Source organism: Parambassis ranga, chromosome 10, assembly GCF_900634625.1.
Source record: "Parambassis ranga chromosome 10, fParRan2.1, whole genome shotgun sequence".
NCBI lineage: Eukaryota > Metazoa > Chordata > Actinopteri > Ambassidae > Parambassis > Parambassis ranga.
In genome coordinates this window covers 12,962,976-12,990,436 of record NC_041031.1, presented here as the reverse complement: position 1 = coordinate 12,990,436, position 27,461 = coordinate 12,962,976, and the positions used below count along the sequence as shown (strand labels likewise).

Here is a 27,461-nt window from a genome sequence, read left to right as displayed (position 1 = left end):
TTGGGCCTCATGCAGTGACATCTCTCATAATGTCAGTAAAAAATTCATTAACCATCCAAGTCTTCTCAAATCCTGCAGGGATGATTCCCTGTATTATAAACTGACTGATTATTAGATTAGTAGATATTGTAATGTAAAGCACCCAGCTATCCATTGCCAAGCGCACCATCGACTCAAGTACTGACCAGAGATGCATTTACAGACAGACTAAGGCTTGGAAGGGTAAAGCAGCTGAATACATACAGTATTATACCTAAATACAAACATTGTAACTGCAGGACCACCATTATATACACATTTATGATTGGATTTATAACTAACTAATAAAAACACTACTGATTTCCAATGATAACATGTGTATACAAAAAAAACAATTCGTTGTACACCACTGTCTACATGAGGCCCAATGTACAATGAATAAAGCTATTTTGTGAATGAATTGTGTCAATAAAAATGATATTTACAGTACTTTCAGAGTAAAATAGCATTATCTTCTTGGACTTGCTGATATCTTAATGTAAAAAAATCTTGACAGTGCTCTCCTCTTACCTTGTGCCTGCTGTTCCCAGTGCCTTTGCTGTTTCCATCTCATCAACAATTACTCACTGACATCAACACGAAGTGATTATTTTGATTTATGGAGTGTGCCAATGTAGCAACATGTCACAAATATTTTATCTTCTGTACATATGCCTATATGAATAAATGTGACTCGGTAGCTCTTTATAATGTTTATTTGTAATGAATTTACCACTAAACATAGCAGAGCCCACCTCCTGTCCAGTATGGTTCCCAGACTGCTGTGTGGGGATCACTTACAACACGTTCCACTGTTGCCTTTCCCCTCTCTCCACTTTCTCTCTTGACCTCTTCTTTATCTATGTTACATATTCTTCGTTCCTCTCTCTTCTTGCAATCAGTTATGTGAAGTCCTTGGAAACCGCTTCTATGAAATTGGGCGCTGACATGAGGATGGTGAAGGTGCAAATGATGGAGAAGAGAGAGAAGGCCACCAGACACAGCCTGTCCACCACCGCTGCTGCAAACTTCCACTCGCTGCAGATGGCCTCGGCCTCGTCTTGGTCTCGGAACCTTTGGGCTATGTACGACACCTCCTCCAAGATGTGCTGGATCTCTGGTGGGGGTATGTTTACTCCCATTCCAGCTCCCACTCCCATCCCCAGACCTCCACCGCCAACTCCTCCAGGAGGCTCAGCTTCATCACTAATGGAGCCGTGTGCTCGTCCCCCTAATGCTACTCCAGAGTCGCTGGATGGTGGGCAGTGGCTTTCTATGGGATGGTAACTGCTAAGGTAGAGGCTCATGGAACCATTGGAGGTACCTGTTGGGCAAGGTGGGCAGGATGTTTGTGACAGGGGCACACTGAGGCTTGGTACTGTGCCCATCTCTATGGAGCTGGTGCTAGAGTGGTGCTGCGAGGTATGGCGGTATTTGTAGTGACGCCTGCGCTCATCGCCAGGTTGTTTCATACGAAGAAACCAGGCGCACCAGTTCAACAGGACCACCCGGACCTGGCAGAAGTACACACACCATAATGCATTCATAAATACAGACATTTGTGCTCATGGTGATATTGTGTAGCATCAGTTACTCACCCACTTAGGCATCTTGCCCCCCTGTGGGTCATGATGGTGAAACTGCAGTACTATAACGGTCACCACCACAGACATGCCCACAATCATCATGGTGCTGGCAAAGTACTGAGCTGTTGAGAAAAAGACGTTTTGATTTTTACAGGAAAGTTACATATCAGGTCATGCATTAGCACTCCTTTTACCGCCCCATGGTCATATTTCATTAGCATAAAAACAACCATTAAGACTGAATTAAATCCAAAACTTAGGCTGATTTCACACTGTAGCATGAAAGGGGGGGGGGCACTGTGCACAATCTGCAGCAATTTACAATATATTGCCAGAGGGAAAAGATGCACACTTGAACTCAAACAGGCCAAATAAAAGAAGTACAAAAAAATGTGACAAAACAGAGGATAGCGGTAAACAAGCCAAAGAAAGAGATATTAGAGCTGTTTTCACCCTTATAAGGGAACAGCGGGGGCGAGAGTCTGCCCTTATTTTTTTGTCTGCCAATGACCGAGAACACAAAAAAGGCTAACAGCCCAAAATAACTAAAGCTTCTTACAAGGTCATGTTATGAAAATTTTTGTTTGGGTCAAAAAGACAGAGGGAAAAAGGTAAGAAGAGCTTAAGCAGGAAAAAAAGGTGCGGAGCAGCGGACAGTAACACAAAGAGATAGGGGAAAAATATATGTGAGGGAGGTGAATAGCATTTCCTCTGTCCCGACCAACCATAAATCCATTTGGTAACTTTGTGAAAAATGACTCAACTAAATTAAAAATGATAAAAATTAATTAGCTAAAGAGAATTAAAATGAAATGAGCCAAATGAGATAAGGCAGGTCCAATTGAAGTAATAATAATAATAATATACTTAGTTTATTTGGTGATTAAAAGGCCAATGATGAAAACACTTGATGAGTTGAGGGGTGCTGAAAATATGGACAACATGGACCAGCCAAAATTGATTGCTTTAGTGAGTGTTTATCAAGCTTTCTTCATTGCGTTGATTAGTACTAAGCATGCTCAGCACACACTGACACTGTAACAATGTAGAGCACAAAAAGGGTTTCTCTTGTTTGAGCACTGCTAACCAACAAACCACTCATCACTTACAGGAGACAAAGCATGAAAAAGTGGACTCTGGTTGTTCATACATGTGACCTCCCTTCTATTGCATTTTAGCTTGCTAGTCATTGACAAAGCTGTCACAGATGTTTAGCTAGATGGCGCTATGCATGTTAGTAAATGAATAAATAGAACTGTTATTTTTCTTTATCCTGCTTCACTGTTTCCGTAATTTTCAGATGGATAATCCATAATTCCAATTTCTTTCTACATATCACATCCTCTTAAGGATGCTGAAAGATTTACGGTTTGCTCACCTTCATTGTATTATTGATAATAATGTATTGATACCCAAACTGAGCTACTCAAACCGAGTTTTTCTTTTCAGACTATACAAACACACAGAGGTAGATATTTGACTACACCAAGTTCACTCAATAAATAATACATCTTGCCATATATAAACACACACAAGGTGGGAGCACTGTAACATCATTGTAGCTCTGGAAAGTATCCTAAATATTGTGTTCTCCTCTTAGGCGCGTCATTGTTTCTGTCGTCTTCTGATTCATTCCACACTCACAATGTTACACAGACTCACGGAAATATAACCCACCAATGAGAGGAACAGAGTCGGACGTGGCAGGCATGATCTCTGCGACCAGAAGCATGAAGACAGTTAGCGAGAGCAGCACTGTGATGCCTTGAGACAGAGATCGAAAGAGACACAGAGAGAGAGGGAGCATGAGCACATAGATAATGATGTGATCAGGGTTACTGGTGGATGAAATTATTCCTGTAACAACTTATGTATGTAATCAGTTATCGTCTCGTGACTACAACCATTTATCAGCTGCTGGCTTCCACCGACGTGTCCAAGGCCGGTTACAGCTCCAGAAATCTCTAAAACACTTTGCAACTTGTGGCTGCTCATAGACAGGTGGCTATTCATCAAGTCACTGCAGAGAAGCGGTAAGACTCTTATTTTGCAATTCAATTACTCCAAGGTGATTTGAGATGCATGTGTTGCGTTGATATACAGTTTGATACATGCTGTTTTTGTACACACACAGATTTCAGTTTGCTAATCTCATGTATTTGTGTAGTTTTATTAATAGCATATAACTGAAATGTAAACATGCACAATAGCAGTTGTTCAATATATTTGTCTTACCCAAAGAGATCTTCTCTCCAGAGTCTGCGGGTAAAAGGAAGACCAGCAGGGCCAAGCCAGAGATCAGCACACAGGGAATGAGCAGATTCAGCCCGTAGTATAAAGTCCTGCGACGCATCGTGACTGTGAACGTCACATCAGGGTAGGGCTCCTTACAGCAATCGTAGTACAGCTCGTTACGCTTGGCTGGAACACCTGCACACACAGGTGTGTTTTTATTAACGTACAAAGATTTTAATATCACCACAAAAGCCCTGTACATAGATATGATACTTGAATTAAAGAAAATAAGTACGGCTAAGAAAATAAGTTTACATGCACAACTCCTAAAACGTTTCACATTTATGAGTAAAACTTTTATATTTCTTCTTCTGGCATAAATTCCCATATTCGTATATTTAGATTATTACGATAAAAATAATCCCTTCATATGTAAGACGTACGTGTAGCTCTTCATCTTTTTTAGTATGCATAGTTCTATAAATATGCAAATTGGAGCCCACTTTTATCTCCACCCACCCCTCTGCAGCTCGCCTTCATCCTAAGCTCACCTCCTTACTATTGACTTTGCTAAAACAATGTACAAGCTTAATCAGTCAATGCATATGGAAAACATTTAGCCATAAATGTCCAAACTGGAGCCTGATTCTAAAGAATGACAAGATGAGCTATGCAGCAATCAAACTGTACAATAAGAAGTACAAAGACAAAACAAGAACAAGAAGAGGGAGAGTGGATTCATGGGTCAACTCAAGGGATCGGGTGTGTGGTACTCGCATATGGCCTGGCTATATGCCTGCCCGATGTGTCAAACTTTCATATTGCATGCCATCTGGTCCTGTCTGACACCCATTTCCAGCTTACTATCACCCCAGGGGCCCAAGCAGCTTCTACTCAAACCCAGCTGGAGACACCCTGCTTGGGAGGTCTTCCAACAAAAAAAAAAAAAAAAAACCTCTCTTCTACAGTTATCTGAGTTCATTCCAGACACAAAGGCCTGCTCTCAGTAATAGGGGGCCTGCATGTAGAGACAGACAGGTGTACACAACTTATTTTAGACCTATCCTGGCCAGTGCCTGCAGTGATAAACACACAGCCTTTCTTACCTACTAGATCCCACTCTCCGTTGGGTATATAAGTAGACGTGTCCACATCAAGCATCTGCAGGTCCAGAAGCCAGCCGTTGTGCGTCCATGAGCCAAACTTCAGGTCACACTTCTGCACGTCAAAGGGGAACCAACGCACATCGATGTAGCAGGTGCTCTTTAAGATGCCCGGGGGGATGTACTGGCAGTAACCTGACGCATTCACCAGTACGTTAGTGTGGAAAGTGGCGTCAAACCGCTCGTCAGCACTGTGAAGAGATTCATGGAAAAAATATGTTTTTTTCAAGTGCAACAAAAACACTAACTTCATCCGTATTAGTGGTAATCAGCCCACAGGGGGCTGTCACAGGGCTGTCTGACTCTAACCTGCCACAGCAGCGAGAGGTGAACTGATATATCTACTCAGCCATCTGTGCACCATCCAGCCTGCTGCTGCAGTCCTTCACGCTGCATTCACACAGTTAAACCCAGGTGAAATCAAAGCTGGAGGTAAAATGAAATACTCACAACCATAACTATGCCAAACTATGGCATAAAAGGCACCAAATCAGTGACATGACAACACCATAGATGCCTTCTTCAAGGAGAGTCCCAGACAGCACCAGGAAGAAATGAAACAGAAAAGGTATCATCTGAAAGAGCAAACACTTGGAGATACCTACAGTAAAGAACATGTCTGCACATAACCTCAACTTTGGCTCTGACAGCTGTGTTCCTATTAAGAATTCAAACGTTGTTTCAGTGGAGTAGCTGAAAGTGTAAGTAATGTCCTGGAGGTAAAACCTGAAGTTTAAGAAAATGTCCAGTACACAGCCGAGTAACAACACTACCAGATCTTCCACTCCAGTATCAAACTTTGCTGTGCTGATTTTTACTTTATTACATAACAATTGGGTTTTTGTGCACTCAGCTAAACGGACTAGGTGGAGCAGACGCACCTGTATATATAGGTAATCATGTAATGAGGCATAGTGAAGTGTAATGATGCGTGGCCTTGTTCCTAAACCTAAGTTAAAAACTTCATGTACACAGGCACGCATACTGCACCTGAACCCTGAAACATCCTGCAGCTTCATTTAGCCTTGAACAAACAAAAAAAAGGACATTAATACATAACAGAATCTGTAGATGGACCCTTTTTATTTTATCCCTGTCTACTCTCAGAGTGAGTGATTTACTTTTTTTCCTGGAGGGTTAGGTGTTGTAATTTATTTCTCCACTGTGTGTGTTGCAGCTCCAACAGGAACTGAAGGGAGGGATGTGTGGGCTGGCCAAGGTGGAGCCACACAATGAATTATTCATGTTTTGGCCTTTCTTTATCTGGAAGTATGCTCTTTCCAGCAATCAGCACTCACACACATCACAGCAGAGCATGCCCTGAAGTGTGTGTGTGTGTAAGTGCACACTGTACATACAATGTGTACTGAATAATTTCATTTACTTTGAAGACAGTCTTGCTTCATTGTGGTTTTCCTACTTTACACTTCCATGCTTGCATCCATCAAATCATGCAGTCCATCTTTCAACATTTGGCTCTTACATACACATACTTTTAATTGTAGTTATGCCACTGTACATATTGTAATCATTAAAATGCAAGCGATATCCCTGGGACAAGAGCAGTGTGGACATGTCAAAGAGGGGGAAAGTGGGCAAACAGAGACTGACCGACAGTTACAATGGCAGCAGTGACAGGTCCCTCCACCATGGGACGTGAGTCACCGAGCTTCTCTCCCCACTCACTCAACACCTGCTGCTACCCTCACACAGGCACACACAATGAAAAAAGACAGAAGAACAGGCTATGACTGAAACAGGAGCAAGGCTAGTCAACCAAAAAAAAAAAGAAAACAAAGAAACTAATAAAAGTCAGGCCAAAATACCTGCATGTTTTAAAACCAGCTAATCTGAATCTGGGGTCAAGAGTGAGGGAGAAAGAAGCATGAAGATGGGAGGATTGATCACTAGCAGCTCAACACCTTTAGCTATTCACAGCTGCACAGTGGCTTAGACACACAATGCATTAAGGAAAGAGCCGTCCAGCCATGCATGTTGGGTCATATCTCAGTGTTCATCTATACAGCCTCAGGGGGTCCTGACATTAGGCATTCTGTTTAATAGCCTCGAGGCTGCACAGTTCACAAGGTGGAAAAGGGAAACTGAAGACAAGACGTACAATTTAGTGGGACGTACCGGTATTTATTCCTGGAGAACAGAGGCATGTACTGTATGCACATATCAGTAATGTTGAATTGATCTTTACTTCAAATCTTTAAGCCAAGAAAATCAGGCTTGAAATGTTGAGATAAGGTCGTGATCCATAATTAGCATAAAGAGCACTTTCCTGATTTCTATTAGAAACACTAAAACACCTACTTCTGTTCAATTTTATTTACAATTTCACAAAAACATGTTTACTGTCACGGATTCATTTAAAAAAATATATTTTTAAATACATCAGTCATAAAAACTACTAAAGTAAACTCATTTCATTTCTAAAGTGTTTATTTGATTGAGTGATCTCAAATACGTCATTAAATCCACCCATTCATTCAATGCCCATCCATCTAAAAAAACAAACAAAACCCATATCCATTTATTTGATTAACTTTCTCTTCATGTTTATGGCCTGTCACAGTGGCCTGTCTGTGTTGTACATTTGGCTTCCCTGCTGACAGGATTAGGATTCAGTCTGTGGTTTACCTGAGTTGAACGTCCTTTATGTGCCTCATCGATCCCCAGTCAAGTGAGACCATTGACTTTTCCCTCTCATGAGAGAGGAGGTCAACAGCTTTTGTAGCTGTTTTGGAACCGCCTACAAACACACACAACCACACAGGGACATGCGACTAAGAATGCCCAAAAAACACTGATATTCTGGTGCCAATATAAAACTCTGTCTCGTTTTTGTTCTGTCTTGTGCACTTATGTGTAAATCAATGTTCTAATAATTCAATATCAATATAATAAGAGAAGATTTGAGTTAACAAGTTGAAAAGTTTTTTTTGCTGAAAGCCATTAGGACCAAATTTAATAATTTATCTGCCAGTTTTTGTTTTTCACTGTTAAAGATGGTGAAAAAAAAAGTTTCGTCCCCCTCGGGCAGAACGCATGGTAATGGACTGGATTGTAAATCTGTGACTCACAGTAATGGTAATCCTTGTGTGAAACATCTTTGTGAGTCAGTGTGAGCACAATGATCTGAAATAATATGAACAGCGATATGAAAGATTTCACAATGGAATAATATGAGCTGAAAGACCTTTATTTTTTATCTCCTCTTTGAATAACTAGACTCCATATTGAGGTGGCATCTGACCTCAGCACTCCTAAACATCATTAACTTCATATTAAACCAATCAAAATGAATAAATGGATTATGGTGAGCTCTTGTCTGAGCAGCATGCTAATAGGTCTGAATACATCTGCTATTCAACACAGTAACAGTAGCGTGTTATTGGCTGCGCACTGATGGCCAGCTGTGTAATGGCGTGTGTTACGCCTGTGTATGACGGCGTATGTGTGTGTGCATGTGCTGGTAAAAGCCGTGCACGCTTTTGTTGTTTGATTGTTGCTGTGTGTGTGTATGCAGATATTTACTTTGTGATGTGAGCTTAGAGGTGTGCAGGGTAATTAGCTGGGTGTGTGTGTTTCCAGCAGTGATCCACGTTGGTGCTAAAAACTGTAAATTTTCATCTCTCCTCAGGGGAACGTAAACCTCAGCCATAAACTGAGTCTTCACCTTCAGCCTCACATTACTGCTCATCTGCCAATTCCACCAGGTGAAGAGTAAAATACCAGAAACCTGAACACTGTACAACCACAGGCTGCTGTAATTTTGGTGGTGAAGAGATGCATTCCACTCACTTCCTTTAAATTAATCAAAAGGCAAAACAGAGACGCTTTATTGTAGATTGTCTAAATGACAGTGCTAGTGTTCACTTGTATAGTTATATTTCTTTCTATGCAAAACCTAACCTAAGTTATGTCTTTCAGTGGATCCTATACTATACTCTCCCCAAGACCTGAGCATAATGTTTTTGATTGAGAGATTGTGCAGATCTACTTTTTGCACTCATACCTTAACAACTGCAATGCTCCATTCTCATGTCTTATCCAAGCAGCCCTGCTCCTCAGAGTCAGTCTGCAGTTTACCTGAGTGCCTTCTGTCCCTTCATACGTTTCTTCACTATGTTTTATTGGGTAATTTGATAGACTCGACCATTTTAACTACTTTCCTCCTAGTAAAATGCTGAAAATATACCAAAATCCTAGAAGATAGAAGGTCAGACTTTGGTGATCTTATTACTCTACCAGTGTTCTTTAGAGGAAAATAATTTGTGTTTACAACACACACAACAAAAAGGAAAGCTACTAAGATCAACATGTTCACATATTTACAGGATAACATGTATATGCTTTGGAAGCCGAGCATCCATAGAACAGAAAACTCTAACCCCAGTTCAGTTAGCAGAGTTCAAACAGCACATGACAAGCCAGTTGAGACACTAGACAGGTAGACTGTGAGCAGAAGGTGGCATTAACATGCTGACCCTTTGACTGACAGCGACAGGTAGATGGAATGATTAATGCAGATGAGTCAGTGAAGGCCGGGAACGATGAAATATGGAGAGAAAGAGTTGATTGAATAGAGTGAATTATACTGAGACAGTGAGTTATGAAAGAGATGTGGGGGGAGACACAGATTGAATGAGATGAAAAGAGAGATGGTAAGGCGGGATGGAGGCAGAGGCAGAGGGTAAAAGGCAGAGATGGTGGAGAGCACAGAGATTAGGGTGGGTAATCCTGGCAGGTCTAAAAGCTGAGCTTTTAAAATTTGGGTTAATACTCCCAAACCTTTGTTTTGTCCTCATATTCCCCGAGGTGTGTGTGTGTGCGTGTTTTAAAGGAAATACAGGCATGAAGTAAAGCCTCAGACTCTCCTCTCTTCTGTCGGTAAATGACAACTGTGAAGACCAGAGCCTGTTCCAGTCATACCCTTTGCTGCACAACATGCTGCACACATCTTTATTGTCTTTTTATGTGACCTGTGAATTTTAACAGTCTATCATCTCTTCTTTCCGCTTAATCTCATATCCAAACAGCCATGTCTCACTCAAGCATGCAAATGCAATGCAATTAGTTATTTTGGAGAGAGAGAGAGAGAGAGAGAGAAAAACAAAACAACTGGCCTACATCTCTAATTGACCTGAGAAATCATCACACAGAAGCATGAAGAACAGAGAATGAGCAAACAGCCCCAGCTGTCCTAAATCACAAACTGAAATGAGCTCGCTCAGCCTCATTTATACTCATAAAGACTTTGACCTCAGCTCGTACTGAATGTTATTTTGCTTTTAATGCAGTGAAAACAAGCAGCATCTTTTTGACATTTATGACTCATTATCAGCATTAGATGAAGAAATGTCTCTCCTTAAAGAAGATGTACATGTTTCCATCAGTTAATAGGATACAATAAATGAAAGCAGCGAGTTTAAATGTTTTGACACGACCCACAGTCTGTCTGTGTGTGATTGTGATTGTTATCCCACCACCTTCATAAAAATGATGCTGCCTTTTTCTACGAAGGTTAAAGATAAATTGTAATAAAAATACTGGCATACTTTAAGGATTATACTGATGTTTCATTTACTGCTGTCAAAAATAAATATTGCAGAGAAGAAAAAAATTATTTCTCTGACAGTCTGTGTTTATTTACTGGCACTTATTTAATCATCCCGAGGAAAAAACTGTGACGAGTAAAGGAAAAGCTCTGACCTGTTATAAAGGAGGATGTCAGGCGTCCAGATCTGGTCTGAGGGAAACCGCAAGTTCTGGACTCCGGGGTAGTTTTCTGGATTCCAGCTTAGGTAGATGTCCGTCCAATACTACAGCCAGAGGGAAAAAATAGAGACTTTGAGATGACTTTGAGGTTTACAAGGCACACAGTAACTCTGACAAAAACCTGTAACTTGTAACGGATATACACTCAACAAAAATATAAACGCAACACTTTTGTTTTTGCTCCCATGTTTCATGAGATGGACTTGAAGATCTAAACTTCATTCCAGATACACAATATTACCATTCCTCTCAAACATTATTCACAAATCTGTCTAAATGTGTGATAGTGAGCACTTCTGCTTTGCTGAGATAATCCATCCCACGTCACAGGTGTGCCACATCAAATGCTGATCTGACATCATGATTAGTGCACAGGTGTACCTCAAACTGCCCACAATAAAAGGCCACCCTGAAATGTGCATTTTGTTTCTGCTTTATTGGCGGTCTGGGGACTCAGAACCAGTCAGTATCTGGTGTGACCACCATTTGCCTCATGCAGTGCAACACATCTTCTTCGCATAGAGTTTATCAGATGTCTATTGTGGCCTGTGGAATGTTGGTCCACTCCTCTTCAATGGCTGTGCGAAGTTGCTGGATATTAGTGGGAACTGGTGCACGCTGTCGTATACGCCGGTCAAGCACATCCCAAACATGTTCAATGGGTGACATGTCCGGTGAGTATGCTGGCCATGCAAGAACTGGGACATTTTCAGCTTCCAAGAATTGTGTACAGATCCTTGCAACATGGGGCCGTGCATTATCTTGCTGAAACATGAGGTGATGTTCATGGATGTATGGCACAACAATGGGCCTCAGGATCTCATCACGGTATCTCTGTGCATTCAAAATGCCATCAATAAAATGCACCTGTGTTCTTCGTCCATAACAGATGCCTGCCCATACCATGACCCCACCACCACCATGGGCCACTCGATCCACAACATTGACATCAGCAAAGCGCTCACCCACACGACGCCACACACGCTGTCTGCCATCTGCCCTGAACAATGTAAACCGAGATTCATCTGTGAAGAGAACACCTCTCCAACGTGCTAGACGCCATCGAATGTGAGCATTTGCCCACTCAAGTCTGTTACGGCGACGATCTGGAGTCAGGTTAAGACCCCGATGAGGACGACGAGCATGCAGTTGAGCTTCCCTGAGACGGTTTCTGACAGTTTGTGCAGAAATTGTTTGGTTATGCAAACCAATTGTTTCAGCAGCTGTCTGAGTGGCTGGTCTCAGACGATCTCGGAGGTGAACCTGCTGGATGTGGAGGTCCTGGGCTGGTGTGGTTACTCGTGGTCTGCGGTTGTGAGGCCGGTTGGATGTACTGCCATATTCTCTGAAACGCCTTTGGAGACGGCTTATGGTGGAGAAATGAACATTCAATGCACGAGCAACAGATCTGGTTGACATTCCTGCTGTCAGCATGCCAATTGCACGCTCCCTCAATGCTTGTGGCATCTGTGGCATTTTGCTGTGAGACAAAACTGCACATTTCAGGGTGGCCTTTTATTGTGGGCAGTTTGAGGTACACCTGTGCACTAATCATGATGTCAGATCAGCATCTTGATGTGGCACACCTGTGAGGTGGGATGGATTATCTCAGCAAAGCAGAAGTGCTCACTATCACACATTTAGACAGATTTGTGAACAATGTTTGAGAGGAATGGTAATATTGTGTATCTGGAATGAAGTTTAGATCTTCAAGTCCATCTCATGAAACATGGGAGCAAAAACAAAAGTGTTGCGTTTATATTTTTGTTGAGTGTAATTGAAGTGAACTTTTACAAGAAAATGGCACATTTCATAGAAAGAAGGGGCTACACAGATATCCAGCCACTATAGAGGAATACATGTGGAGAGGTGCATCCTTCTAGCAGACTACCACAACATGTGATGCCATCATAGTGTTGGTCAGAATGTCTTCTATTAGGCAGTAATTGAGATCACACCTAAGTTAAAAATACACTAAACTCATACAAAATGCAGTGAAGATAATGGGGTGTAAGACGCTCCTGACAGACGAGGTAACAATCAACCGTCTCACTCCGACCGTCAGGTGGGAGGAGGATGTTTATCCGACTTTATCTTTTTACTTATATTTATTTCATGTTATTTTGTTGCTTGTAGGTGTATCATCTTATCATGGAGGATGCATTTTATAGGCACTGTGTAGATGAAAGCCTGATCCATATTTTCAACAAAGCACCGAGCAAAGTGTGTCACTAATTTGGCTCCAGGCGATGAAGCTGTATAATTCTTCACCCTTTGGCATTAAGTCTGTTCACAATAAAGGTGACTGCTGCTTAAATATGCTGCATTCCTCTTTCCCCCTTTACCTCCTGTCCTCTCACTCTCTGTCTGACAATATGCCCAAAGGGATGCAACCTTCAGTGTGCTGATGCCAGCACTGCACATGCATACATAAATCTTTTCTGGCCCTTTTTTAAAGATTTTTTTGGACATCTTGTCTGTTATGGACAGTTTCAGTAGATACAGTAGACAGATAATGTGGGGAATGATAAGCAGGAAAAGTCTGGCCACTCAGCCATTAGGTCACTCACATTCATACAGTTTTTACTATAAACAGTGCTGCCAGCGTGTTTAAAGACTAAATAAATTGATTTTGTTGTGCACATAATGTGTGTTAACATTAATAAATCATCGCTAATAATTTAAGTAACACATTTGTAGCCTTTAAAAGATAATGTGATAAAAATATAATTAAAACAGATTAAAAAGCATGTCCTTCTGAAGTGTTGACTCACCAGCTGCAGCCAGGCATTGGTCATCAGCACTTGGTTCTTCTCATCCTGCAACAAGAAGGTTTTTTTTAGCTTAAAAACAAGACGCCTACACTAAAATGGAGGCATATCAGGGCATATGTTGTTTCTATTCTAATTTAACGTTTTAATATGTTGCTGTGATTTTAACGTTCTCTGTGAAGCACTCTGAATTGCTTTGTGTAGGAATGGTGCTATATAAATAAACCTAAAGCTGTGTGAAAGCTGATTCTACGTATTTGAGTGTAGCTTTGTTAAACAGTGGGAACATTTAACAAACTTCACAATCCTTTTAACAACAACTTAAGACTGTACTAAGTTTAAACAGTGATGATGAACTATAAAAATTCCATGCTGGCTCTCATAAAGATTTCATGTAATCTATAAAAAAAATCTAATTAAATTCACAAAAATGAGACACAGAAGGAGGGTTTATAGTGTGTTTTATCCGTTAATTTTTACAACAAGCAGGCCAACATGGCACAAACACACAATAAACAGAAAGGAAAAACTGGAGGATGGAGCCAATATAATGGATTAACACAACAAATCATTTATCAATAAAGACAATTAAAGCTAAGGAAACATACACACACTCTGTGTGTATTCTAACGTCTGGGAAATAATGCTGCTCATATTCTAGCTGCAGGGTGATATTAGCATTTCTGCAAGCATCAGATATTTTGCTCTCAGACAGTGCAGAGGGAAAAAAGTCAGGAAATGCTTGTGTGGAATCTTTGATTAAAAGAAGAGGAGGGTTGAATGGGATCAAAGAAGTTTCCCTGCATCAGTATCTCCCCATCTTCCTCCATCATTTTCCCATATGTCCCAGCTGAGCATCTAATATGGCAAACCTTTGACCATGCTGTCTTCTCTGAACCAGGTGATCGAGAAAAAGTCACAGCTGAAAGTAATGATCCAAAATCTCTTTCAAATTCCCCAGAGCTTTGTGAGTGTGTTTGAGTGTGTGTGAGATGCGGAATTCAACTGTGGGTCATATAAAATGTATAAGCTGAAAATATGAACTTCGATCATCTATTCAAGGTCAGAACACTAAAATGCCTGCTGTGCTGTGCACACACTGAATGGACAGCGTGGATAGAAGCGTTATTTTTTATAAATCAGAAAATAAAATGTTACGCTTCATCACATTGTATAGTGAATTTTTATCTTGATTTTTCTCGCTCCACATGTTTCATTGGTATCCATGGTTACCAAAAAGACCATCAGACGATAGTCTAGGAGCATTGTTGCAGAGAGAAAGCAGGAATGGAAATTTAGAGTACAAGACAAACTTAAAACTCCATCTGTCAGTGCTATTTACTCCACATCTAAGGAATACCCGAATTACAAGTCACAAAATTCACCAAAAGTGTCTTTTTCCATGTCACCTTCTGGTAAAGATGAACGAACGCTTCCATGCTGTGCTTCACCACACACATTCACTTTACCCTGTATCAGCATCTAAACTGCTGGCTAGACTGAATCACAGAATGATAAGAGTCGGGGATAACAGTCAAATCATAGCCTCATCCCATATTTATATGGGCCATAAAAAGTGTGGTTAATTGTGTTAATTTGATTTGAGCTTTTATTATTGTCTGATCGACTAACAGCCAGCCTGTAAGGTGTCTCTGAAGTGTCTCAAAGCCTGTGGTGGCTCCGTCTCAAGAGAGAATGTTTACAAAAGTCATTAAGGATGGTAGACTGGGATTGATTTGTGGGTCACCGGCTGGAGGACAGGGGATGGAAAGATAATTTCCATAAATTGGGAATGTGTCAGACTTTGTCAGATCGTGTCAGATGATTGAAGTTGAGTTTGACATCTCGTATCTAAAGCCTGGAAAACATAAGTTCCCTCAGCTCTTGAGGAGCAACACATTTAATCCCATCCTGCCTCAGTGGAGCTGCATGCAAAATAAATGTGGATTCATACAGAAACAATGAACCGATTGAGTGGAAAAGAGAGAAAAGGCTGAAGACAATAGAAGCTAGAAGAAGACCAATGCATGATCTCACATTCCTCATTGTTCCTGTGTGACCAGGACTTATTACAGTATGAGACTTGGCCCAGAGGGTCTGTATGTAATAGAAGCAGCAGAATTGCATTGTATCCATTGCCATTTAACTAGTATTTAATTAGCAGAGCTCTTCCTTAAACACACCTTCCCTCTATTGTAACACACTTGACATAAGACATAAATATTTATTTATCTAGCCCATCCACCACTGGGATTCACTATGGTGTGTTCCCAGCAGTCTTTTCTCAAAATAAAATCTTGTTAGTTACACAGACCTACTTAAAAAACTACTGACCAACAAAATCTCTTAAAAAAAACACTCACTTCTTTTACTTCCACTGAAACATCGGAGACTGGTAAACATGGGAGCAAGCACAGCAACAACACAGGTGGGACTGACCAAAGAGGAGCACAGGACTTAAACACACATGTAAAAACAATCAGGGCGGGTAATCCACAAGGAAACATGAAACAGACAAAGACACACAAGGAAACAGAAATTTTAAAATATGAGAGAAAGTGGACTAAAACAGGGCCAAACAACAGAAAACTAAGTCATATAACAAAACAAGGCCAGGGACCATCCACATGTAAAAACATCACAAATGCCCCTTTAGACTCTTATACGGTGACTTCTAACAGAGACTTCTTCACTGAAATTTGGAAGAGTTTTGGCTGAATCCAGGCAAACATGGTAGAAACTTCCAAGATCTTTACCAGCGGAATGTGAAACTATTAACTTGTAAAAAGTAGATGCAAAACTGGACCTTTAAACTTTATGTGAAGACTTGACTTCCACATTGGATTAAATAAAGAACAGAAATGAATCAATTTTTCTCACCACGTCTATGATCTGCAGCAGCGTGAGGCCCAGCTCCACCAGTATGGCAGCAGAGTCGTTAACCACAGGCCTCTCCAATCGATTATAGTTAGCCAGCAGCTCCTTGTACAGCCTCCTCTGGTGCTCCCCCTGCAAGGATCCTGGAGGGAAAACACAAGCAAACCATGGTTTATGTGGGAATACTAAATAAAAGAATCATCTATTGCATTTAAAAGTGTGTAGGTGTGTGACAAAGCACACACACACAAAATAAGTTACGACATCTGTGACATTATCCTGTCATGCTAATGCACCGGCAGTCAGCACAGATGTCAGAGTTACACCTCTCTGTTCACTGTAGCCAGTTTCTGTAGGTCAGTCCTTGATTTATGGATAGCGTGCATGCAGGTTTTTTTTAAGCCATAAATCTGGCACTGTAATAATGATGTTCCAAAGACAGATTTTGTTAAAGTCCATCAGTGTTTTGGCGCAGACTCTTGTGCACTGGGACTGAATTCTAATCCAGAAATTAGCTTAAATGGTCCTCCTAACCTTTTACCCTTCCTTTGCTGGCACCACCCTGCAGCCAGATTATCATTTACCTGGTAGCATTTCATACAGTCCGTGTTCACTCCGTTGACATTGTGCTAAATTGTTCCCAAAGTTCATCATTTAAGCTTACTATTTGTATAAACAGTGTACAGGATGAAGGTGTTGAGGCAGAAGTTTTGATGAATAATGAATAAATAAACACATGCTGACATCTGCATAACACCCGCTGACCGAAACACACACACACACACACACTGTGGCAGGACGACAAGTTGGTGTAGTCTTAAGGTCTAGGGTGATTAGGATGATGTGTTTGTTGGCCCAACTCTCCAATCACCATTATTGATCCACTTTCCACACACATTTGTCCCAAAGTAAAGAGACAGGCAGCTTAACCCACTCTCTCAACACACACACCATACAAAAGTATTGTTAATGACCTTGGAGCCTTTTAAAAAAACAAGCAGTCAAAACTTTTAACTAATACAACTAAATTATAAAGAATTGATCCATAATGTCCTCCACAACCTCAGAATGTGCATTTTTTCTATAGCTGAATAAACAGTACTGTAACTACAGAGAAATATTGTTACTTTAACTGTTGTCTTTTGTCACTAGTCCCTCACATTATCAGAATGAAGCACGAATGAAATGTTACTCTGTACCTGAGCTGGAAAGGCTGAGGCAATGTATGAATTCAGAGGCTGATCAACAAGAGAAGCTGAGAATGAAGACCTGCACATCTATGGTACACTGTAAACATTTAAGCTGGGGACACACTACACAATTTTTTTGCCCAATGTTACCCACAAGTCTGCACTTCTTGGGGACAGTCGTCATGTTTAGTCGGCACCAGAATCTGTTAGTGTGTGAGGGGAACAGACCAGTGGAGTGTGTCCCCAGCCTTACCCATACCCTGCCACAACAAAACAAACAGAACAATAATTCACACGCTACCTCTGTTCATACACAAACTGCACATCAAGTCACCTCCATGCACAAAAGAGTATAATTACTTCATATAACATTCAGTGAACAATCTAATGTGAAGTGAAAGAGAAAAAAAGTCAAACATATTGTGAGGATGAGAAACAAGCAGAAAGGATCACAGACCCTGTAAATCTGTGAGGAGGAGAGGAGTGTGCCTTTGGCCTAGCATGGTGCTGATTGGCCCATTAAGGCTGTTATGAGGAGAGTTATGGCAGTACTGAACCAGAGGTCAGAAACAGAAGAGCTACAAGAAGCTGCTCAGCACTGCAAAACTCTGTTTCAGTGCTGCTAAGGAGCCACACAGCCTCTGAGTAATATATATCAGACACCGGTGCATCCATCCACCCAACTTTTACATGTGTGCACAAATTCAAAAACAACCTGCTGCCACATCCTCTCCTCCTGTGTTCATTGTGTTTATTACTGAGAAATAAGTGAACCGAGGGCTGAACATACACAACTAACCTAATAAAGTCAGTGAAGAAGAATCAAACACTCAGTCTCTGTTGCTGCTTGTGTCATAAAACCGTGTTCAGCAGGAATTGAATAATCAAATAAAATAAACCACCGTGCCAACTTCGATTCAGAAACAAACCGCACACACCATACACATGGGAGAGGGATGAAGGCATAGATCCATTGGTTTTTTTTTTAATCTCACTAATGAAGCTGATATGAGAAGCTGGTATGAAGGCATCATTTTCTAAACACAGCCAGAGGCGTCATCAACAATCTCCAGCAGAGGAAATGAGCAGGGGAGGTAGAGGCAGTCAGGGCATTTCTCATTTGTTGAACGTATCTGCCATTTTATTTCATTGTTCTCCAGCCTTGAACAGTATTTTTTATTTAAAAAGACACAATCAAATAAGATCGGAGAAGAGTTCCTCAGAGCAAGGATGAAACTGATCAATCTCAAAACAGGATAGAGATAAAATTCAGGTTGCTAATGACGACAAGCAACAGATGGCGGAAACATGCTCATCAACTGCCTGTCATAATTCGCCTTTTCAGCCTTCATGCTGCTTAACCCCAATTTCTTGTCAGCGTTATTCAAGAGTAAGAGAGCAGCCGGTGTTCTGTCTAATGATGCTGCCTCCTTGAAAAATACTGCAGGCAGTGTGAATGGATAGAAGCATCCAACCCTGGCACTAACCAGTAACACAAGGTAGCACAGATCAATAGGTATAGCACAAATCGACAGAACACCGGCAGCAGCACACATGGTAATGTTTGGGCAACTACAGTTGTGCACACCAATACCACAGGAGTGGGAGTGATAAAAAAGACTAATATTATTATAGCAGAACCTGGGACCTGACAGACCAGGAGCATGTTGATGAGAAGGATCTGAGGAGTTCAGCAGCAGAGCATGTGAGCAGGAGCAAGCAGGAAGCACCAGTAGGTGGACTTTGGATGGAGAACAGTGTCTTTCAAAAGGAAGGAACCAGTTTCACTCGGCTGATTGTGATATTTCATTAATATAAACCATCTAAATGTGTGCAATGTGCAAACTTTGGAACTGCAGAGCATGGTGGCTGATATGGTTTTTCAACTAATAATCAATTCAACTAATTAAAACAGACTCTTATTCATTTTTTTCCTGATTTCAAAGCACAAGTTACTCTGAAAGGGGTATTTTAAGGACCAGCACAGCTCCACTGAGAAATATTCAGGATGCATTACAATGAAATGAACACACCACCTTAACTGTCCAGCCACCCCTGCTGAGGGAACTCAATTCTCCACTTTTATTTGACCCTATATATCTCTGGTGAGAACCTTCTCTGGTGAACCTGCCAGCTTCATGAACACAAACATCACCTGCTCTCTCACTCTTCTCCTGGATTGTCACAAAGTAACTTGAAACTTATAAGAGGAAACAAGTAATTTTGTATGCTAATCTAGTTAAATGACTTTTAATGTCTTTTTACGTCTTTTGTACATTGTTAGGTGAAAGGATTTATTTTGGATGATGTTGTTATGTGGTGTGGGTCCACATATCTAGAAGTGTGTCCCTAACATGAAGTTTTCATTACTGTATGCATATTACTGTAATGTGTTTTATAAGTACTTATGTGTTAAGTAAGTTTTACAGAAGATCAAAGGAAGACAGGTATACTGAATGTATTGAGAAGTGTGTAATTTCCCTACTTCTCATAGACTTTTGTAATTCATTTCTCTGTTAGCTGTTGTCTGCTCTTTGGAGACAGCTCTGGTTGATATCAAGCTAAGGTTGTAAATCCAGATCTTGATTGAAAGGATGTGTTCACCTCCATGACCTCCATGGTGTTTACAAGAATGGCATATTGTTCTCTGGCTGTGAGGCCAGGCAACCACAGAGGCCTCTGTTTGTGTGACTCAGAATTTGCTTCTTTACTGTTAGAATAAATTGTAATTTTGAGACCAGATATTGTCCACTTCTTCTTAATCAAAGAACCGGGGAAGATGAACGAAAGGATCCAGAAGATGTTTATGTCCCTAACAATATACAACCACAAACTGTACTCTTCCTCCATCCACTCCTCTGCTAAAATAAAGAATATAAGTGTGCATAAAAATACTACAAGTGCATGCTAAACTTATGATAAATAACAAATACTGTAGATCGATCAATACTGCATCATTCTTCATCTGCATCTTCATTCATCATTCCACCATGGAGGTCATTACAGAAAATGTCAGGGAACACCATTTTATCCAGAGCACATCTATAAGAAGGTCAGTGATTAGTGGAGTCCAAATGATTGATTATCAACAAAAAGGGACAAAGGTGTCTATTATATATAAATATCTCAGCACGTTAAGGTCAATCCATTCAAAGTGGAGAAGGTCAGAACACTTGTCATAGTATGAAAAACTAAACTCTGAATCAACATGTTACTGGTAGCCTGGTAAAATGGAAATGTCATTCCCTCCTAATTAAAAGGAAAGTCACTGAGGGGTTTGTGAGACATTGTGTTTACAAGAATAGGAGAAAAAAACATCTCCAGCTGTGGCTGTTATTTGAGGTTTTGACTGAATGCCCCCCCATATGTCACTTGGGCCTCAATAGTAGCAGAATTCTGTCATAGGTCCCATTGAATCCCCTTTAATGGTTCTAATCTCAAACATTCAATAGAAACATATACATTGTATCTCTGTTTGTGTTGTACATACAATAATCTAACCTAATTTTAGAAACTGTGAGGTCACAGATGTCTGCATATAGAATTCATTGTAGTCGACAATAGTATGTATAGAGCCTCTGGCCCCCTGAGGGCACACGGCCAGGGTCTCCTCTGAGACCAAACCAGTTTTAACCATGCGTGATTCTTTCAGCTTTATTTAAAAAAAAGGGCATGAGTGCTATCTAACAAGGGGATGGAGGGGAAATGAAAAATGTGAGGTGCATAGAGATGAAAATATGGTCTGTATATTTTTATGCATGAAGGTGAGACAACCTGTTCTGGAATGTGTCACCTAATCAATCTGCTCTGGGAGAAGTTCCAGATTAAAATTTTAGTGCCATTTCAGTAAATGATGGTACGGGTATTTTTGGGATGGGACTCATTGGTTTGCATAATGGAAGAAATACTGTAAAAAGGAGGGATAATGTGAGGAACTAGTACTGTATATAGTAAGTATAGGAACTGTAGCCACGAAAATGTCAGTCATTAAATGTCATTGTCAGAACTGTCACCACTCGCATGAAACAAATGGTGGAATTATAAGGGAGAGTTGTTTAAGGGTTAAGCTAAATAAACATGTAAAGGTGACTCATGTAAACTGATCATTTCCAGCTGAAAGCCAAAAATGTTTGTTTAACTTGGCTTCAGCACACAGACTCACACACAGTAAAATATTCTGAGAAATTCAGCTATGCGATTCTGAATTTGAATATTTTTACTGGGTCAATGCGTCCAGATGAGGCTCCCAAACACACTCATCAGACAGTCTATCTACACACAGACAGCCTGAGGGACTCATTCTCCCTCTCTTTTTAACACACACACACCTCAGACATACACCCAAACAAATACACACAAAAAAAACAGGAAGGCTATTTTAGGCAGAGCACTAAATGACCAGCTCTTACATCAGGGTGTTTTAGTGCCCCTGACGCATCCAGCTAAACCTATCCTGGCTGAGCCGCTTTCCAGCACACACACACACACACAGGATGCAGAGAAATATGTCCTATTCTCTCTTTCTTTTTATGCCATGATAATCTGCCATACTTATGCAGATTAAGTAACAATATAAAGCAGGAATTAGTGCATAACCTTTGAGGAAATTCAGAAATGACGTCACTATACTTCTGTTTTTGTCTGAGCAACAAATCTGACTGACAGTTTCTAAGATTAGTTCATTCTGACGTTGTTGGCTTAATGTGAGTGCAGGTATGGCACAGAAGGGTTTACATTATTTTTAGTCTGTCTTATCATAGACGTGCTACTCTGACACCACTGGAAGCCTCCAGTTTGGTGTTTTCACTGCTGTCATTCGGAGGGGTGGAGATGAAGACGAGCAAAGGGTGGATCTAAGTGACAACTCAAGGACAAGGACTCAAGGACACTGTGACTACTAACCAGCAGTCACTGGTTCATCTGAAGCACACACTTTTACCCTAAAACTGACCATGATTTATGTCATTTTATGACCCCTTTTACACTTTTCAGACTCCGGGGCCACATCTATTCAACAGGAAACCCCCCAAAAATGCTTCACTGAATAGTATACTGAATAGTATACTCTCAGGTGTCTAAAGATACTGTAGGGGTCTCTGTGGTTGCTGCTCACTTCAGGTTTCACAGGATGCCATTAGAAATATGTAAGGCAACCACCACCTTCACATCCACAGCTGAAGTGGCCCCACCTATTGATGTTCACATCAGTGATCCTTCAGCAGAGCTCCCCTCCAGGCTGCACATGATGTAACATGAATCTTGATGAATAAACAACAAGAACACTACAGAGCTGTGGTGGCAACAGTGTCAGGAAGACAAGAAGTGAACAGATAAAAAAAATACATGTTTAAATTCAGTAGAGAGCAACATCAGTTAACATGCTGCCAACAAGTTGTTCCTTTGGAGGCTACATGAATGGAACTGTTCAACAGTGAAATTAATCCTTAAACGTTAATGTAATCTTGTTTTATACAACATGCTTGTTTAATTTCAAAAGCTAACACAGAAGGCCAAATCTATTATTTGGTCTGGAACATAAAGGGACTCTGATCCCAGAATATTCTGAGACCAGAGAACCTGAGGGGTTGGCTGTGCTGCACAAAGAAAACCGCTGAAAGACCGCCACTCCCGGAGGGCCTGGAGAATCGGCACCACGACAAATGCTAAATATCTACAGCCTTTCTGATGCAAATACCTCTGTTATGTGCAATTGCAGGAGGCAGAGAAAGAGAAAAATAAATAGCAATGGCGCCCAAGAGTTTGCAACATCTTTAGGGTTCCAATCGGAGGCAAAAGAATCACTACATAAGATCTGCAGTGATAGTTTGAGCTTCTACAGATTATTTCACACGTATTTTATTGTCCGACAGAAAAAGACATCTGAGCAAATGTGGCATGAACCACAATATAAACCAAGTACAACACTTTGGGGAGTCACCCATTAGGGCAAGTCACTGCCAAATGGGTGTTATGACACTTACACAAGCTTTTGAAATGGGCACCCACCTTAACAAAAGTCAGCTATCTTTCAAGTGTCCAACTTTGAAGACCTTAATGTGAAGAAGTTATGGCCCCGAGGCAATCTAATGTCTGAAGAGCCTCAACAAGTGATTAAAGTCCTTCTATGGAACAATTACAAGAGGATATTTAGAATGTGTCCTTGCAAGCCTAGCCAGCAAGTTCCTGTGAATGGACTCTAATGTGCACTCACATGTCTGCACAAACACCGTTCTGCCTCTAACATTAACCGAGAGTGATTTGAAATAAGGCCACATCTACTTTGGTCTAGCACCTCATTATTTCACTATCAATCATTTGGCGTTAGAGTGAGTCAGTCAGGGGGAGGTCAGCAATGAAGCATCCAGATGTTCAGCAGAATTAAACCTATCTTAACCCAAGGTCCCGGGCTTATTACCTAACCTGTTTTAAAACACACATGGAGAGACACAGAGGGGGATGAGAGCCAGAGAAATGGGTTGATTTTAACAGGGGGCGATAAAATTCAAGGCGTAAGTGAAAAATAAACTTAAATATTGAACTATGCTAGCTCCCACCATGTTCTGATTGTCTAATTCCAATGCCACAGAAACCCTAAACACATGTTTACTGTTATATTAAAAACATTTTAGAAATGTTGAGGGTAAAAACAGAGACATCTCTGTGACTTTGTGTTTTTTCTGAAAGTAAAAGGGTTCCTGAGGCACAAGCTTAAACTGGGCGAGCCACAGACTCATCCATTAACACATCATTTCCAGCATCATGTGACTATTGCAGCATTGGGAGGGGATGAGAGTGTATGTACTGCCCGTTAATGGATGGATGGATGGGTGGGTTCATATAGGAAAGATTCATAATCTCTATCAGAGTCCTAAAACCACTGGACATTTAATCCTAATCCAAGGGCTAAGAACTCTGCACAGAATGCATGGCGACCACATCTCAACCTTGATGAGCACAACCTACCAAAGTGGAGGTGTTTAATAAAGAATGTCTCTTGGTTTATTGCACTGCATCTGTAACAAGCAATTTACCATCACATTGTCACTGACACTCAGAAATAACAAAATTCTGCTTTACATAGAAGAAAACGTCACGCCTTTCCTGTTCTGGTCATTGTCTTGTATTCCTCTTGACAAACTAAAGCTGCTTATCTACGGTACAGTGAAGATGCACACTGTGGCTCACAAACAGCTAGCTGGTTTTTAAATCCCTGTGCCTAGTGTGTTACGAGCTCCTATTCTGCTTCCAATAGTCGACTATAAAACACAATGATGAAAAGACCCACATCTATCTATCTATCTGTCTGTCTGTCTGTCTGTCTGTGTGTCTGTCTGTTCTCAGTCTGCTGATGGATTTAATTTCTCTGATAAAAGAAAAAAAATTGCCCTGTCATTTTGTGTTTGTGGTAAATCACATCACTTTCAGGCTTACGTGTCTGTGCCAATAGATAAGACACATACTGGACATCCAGACCGCCCCACTGTGAGACAGAAATATTGTCCATGAAAGACAATGGAGGCCCTCTGTCATGTCATCCATCCTCTTTATCACTTTCTGCCCCCCCCCCCCCCCCCCCCCCCCACACACACACACACACACCACCTATCATCTTCCTCACCTGATGACCACTGACTGGATCAGCACAGTGAGGTGGAGGAAAAAGTGAAAAGTTACTGTAGTAGGTTTTAGTCCCCCCCCCCCCCCACACACACACACACAGACTGTTAAGTTAAAGCTTCAGGAAAGCAGCTGTGTCAGAAACTGGTAAGTAAACAGCCCAGATGTTACAGATGATGGTGAAGATGGCGGTAGTGGTGGTGTTGGAACAGGGCTTAGAAGAGATTTATAGAATCCACTATGCACATCTCAGTGCATACAAGCAAGCATTAACTTTAGCAAGCATTTATCTCTGCCTTTTTACAGAGGTGAATTACTGGTGCCACTGTGCAGGAGTACTGAGCTGGTAGATTAACTTTGGCCATTCACAGATTCAGACGTGTTATTTAAAAGGACATGCTGACACTTTTAAACAGCTCAAAGTGAGGTTTTCTTCTTTCCTGAGCTTAAAATTAATTTCAATAGCTTTAATGTCAGGGAACTCCTCTAAGGTCAGGCCCTTCACACAGGTTAAAATGATCTCAATCATCAAACACTCGATCTAGATGAGTCGTGCTTCAGTTAAAATCACTGAAGAAACTCCAAGAAAACACCAAAGAGCGACTTTCTCTCACACCTACCTCTGAAGAGGATGGCGGTCCAAATATAAAATCCAAGCGAACACGGTCCCCAAAACTTGTGGCACCGCATCCTGGCAGCGCTCAGTGAAGTCCGCCGGTGCCCGGTTGTGGGCTCTCCGACTCGGCTAGACAGAGACTGCGCTCCGGCTTGGAATGAACATCAGGCTGGAGAGAGAGAGACGAAGAGGAGGAGGAGAGTGGGGGGCTTGTGAGATAAAGACTGACAGACCACAGTGCGGAGTTCAGATTGGTGCGTTTACGCCGCTTCAGGAACGCACTCCCGCCTCACACACACAAACACACACTCACAGACACACGCTGCAGAGCCGGAAGTATGGCTGCTTTTAACAGGTAACCTAAGAGACGCAACAGTACAATTTCCTGAATGCATTAAAATCATCAAATAACTAATATAATGTTTTTTTATTTACTATTTTAATGGCAGGTTTAGCCTTAAGGTTCGTTTAATTACCATAGTTCGAAAAAAATCAACCCAATAACTTTTTTTTAAAAAAAAAAGCTATTTCCTGGTGACTGTGGGGATTCACATTCATTTAGTATGATGTTAAATCCTTAAATTATCAGTAAAGTAGGCTAAAGTGTTATAATTAGGAGTGAACAGTAAATAGAACCCACGCCTAATACACCAAAGCCAAATATCATTAACAAAAAACCCTGTCCACTGTTCAATGACCCTAGGAACGCTGTTTGTTGTCGTCTGCTCTACATGTAGTGCATTTCTGTTTGCATGATTACATCACATTTGAGTTGTGGTGTTGTCTTGTCAGTGCTCGTGTTGATGATGCTGATGTTTTGTGACTTCAGTCACCATAGTTATGCACAGTCTCCTATAGAATTCCAGCGGTGTATAAATGAGCCTATATCTTCTTTATTGGATGAGTTGTTGTTAGGTTTATTATTCGCCTTGAATCATTTCTGATTGGTGATTCAAATCAGACACACATTGTCAGTCCTGGCTCTGTTGGACCTGAATGACTGCTGTGGCCCATAAAGCAGGCACAGATAGTTATCCTTCCACCACAGCAGCTGTGATGCTGTTTATGAACGTGCCATGTGACACACTGCAATTTCCCACTTCCTTTTGCCACAAAGAGCTTCATCAACGGCATTTTTGTCATATTTGTCTGTTTTTTGTGCCAGACTGGCTCGTAATCAAATGACCTATTTATTCCAGGCAATAAATAATTTCAGTCGGGGGGGGGGGGGGGCTGCGTCTCCTCTCAATTGTTGAAGAAGCAGGCCTGTGCCAGTGATATTAGAGCAGATCTGTTTTGTTTTAAAAAAAATCCCCCACACATCCATCTTATGCAGCTCCATCAGAGATGTATGCTGTTAGATCTGTTTTGGGACAGCATCCCATATCTGTCTATGCTCTAGTTGGGCCGACAGCCACAGCTGGGCCCCGTGAAAGCTCTGATCACATCCTTTCTTCTTCATGCACTCAGCTCAACTTTTAGGCAGTTTAACAAAGTCAGCTGAATCATGTTAAGTACTTAAAGGAGCAGAGAAAGAGATTTAGTTTACTTTATTTATGCAGAATGTCTAACCCAGGGGTCTCAAACTCAACTTACCTGGG

General features: G+C 41.1%; 1 protein-coding gene across 1 annotated transcript; it reads right to left on the bottom strand.

Annotated features, from left to right (window-relative positions):
• Window positions 1-920: 920 nt before the first annotated feature.
• Window positions 921-25,934, bottom strand: LOC114442260 (neuronal acetylcholine receptor subunit alpha-7-like). The gene is made up of 9 exons (XM_028415652.1): window positions 25,865-25,934; window positions 16,441-16,580; window positions 13,564-13,608; window positions 10,724-10,833; window positions 4,946-5,193; window positions 3,840-4,034; window positions 3,282-3,368; window positions 1,617-1,726; window positions 921-1,532 (listed from the first exon to the last, which is right to left on the bottom strand). The coding sequence occupies exons 1-9, from the start codon at window positions 25,932-25,934 to the stop codon at window positions 921-923; spliced, it is 1,617 nt and encodes a 538-aa protein (XP_028271453.1).
• Between the last annotated feature and the right edge of the window lie 1,527 nt (window positions 25,935-27,461).

Bases quoted from the DNA above. Each gene is read 5' to 3' on its own strand.
- LOC114442260 (XM_028415652.1), bottom strand. From the start codon at position 25,934: ATGCGGTGCCACAAGTTTTGGGGACCGTGTTCGCTTGGATTTTATATT. The intron at 5,194-10,723 runs GTCAGAGCTTTT...ATCTCTTCACAG, and splicing joins GACATCCTCCTTTATAACAG to TGCTGACGAGCGGTTTGACG. The intron at 1,533-1,616 runs GTGAGTAACTGA...TACTTCTGCCAG, and splicing joins GGGGCAAGATGCCTAAGTGG to GTCCGGGTGGTCCTGTTGAA.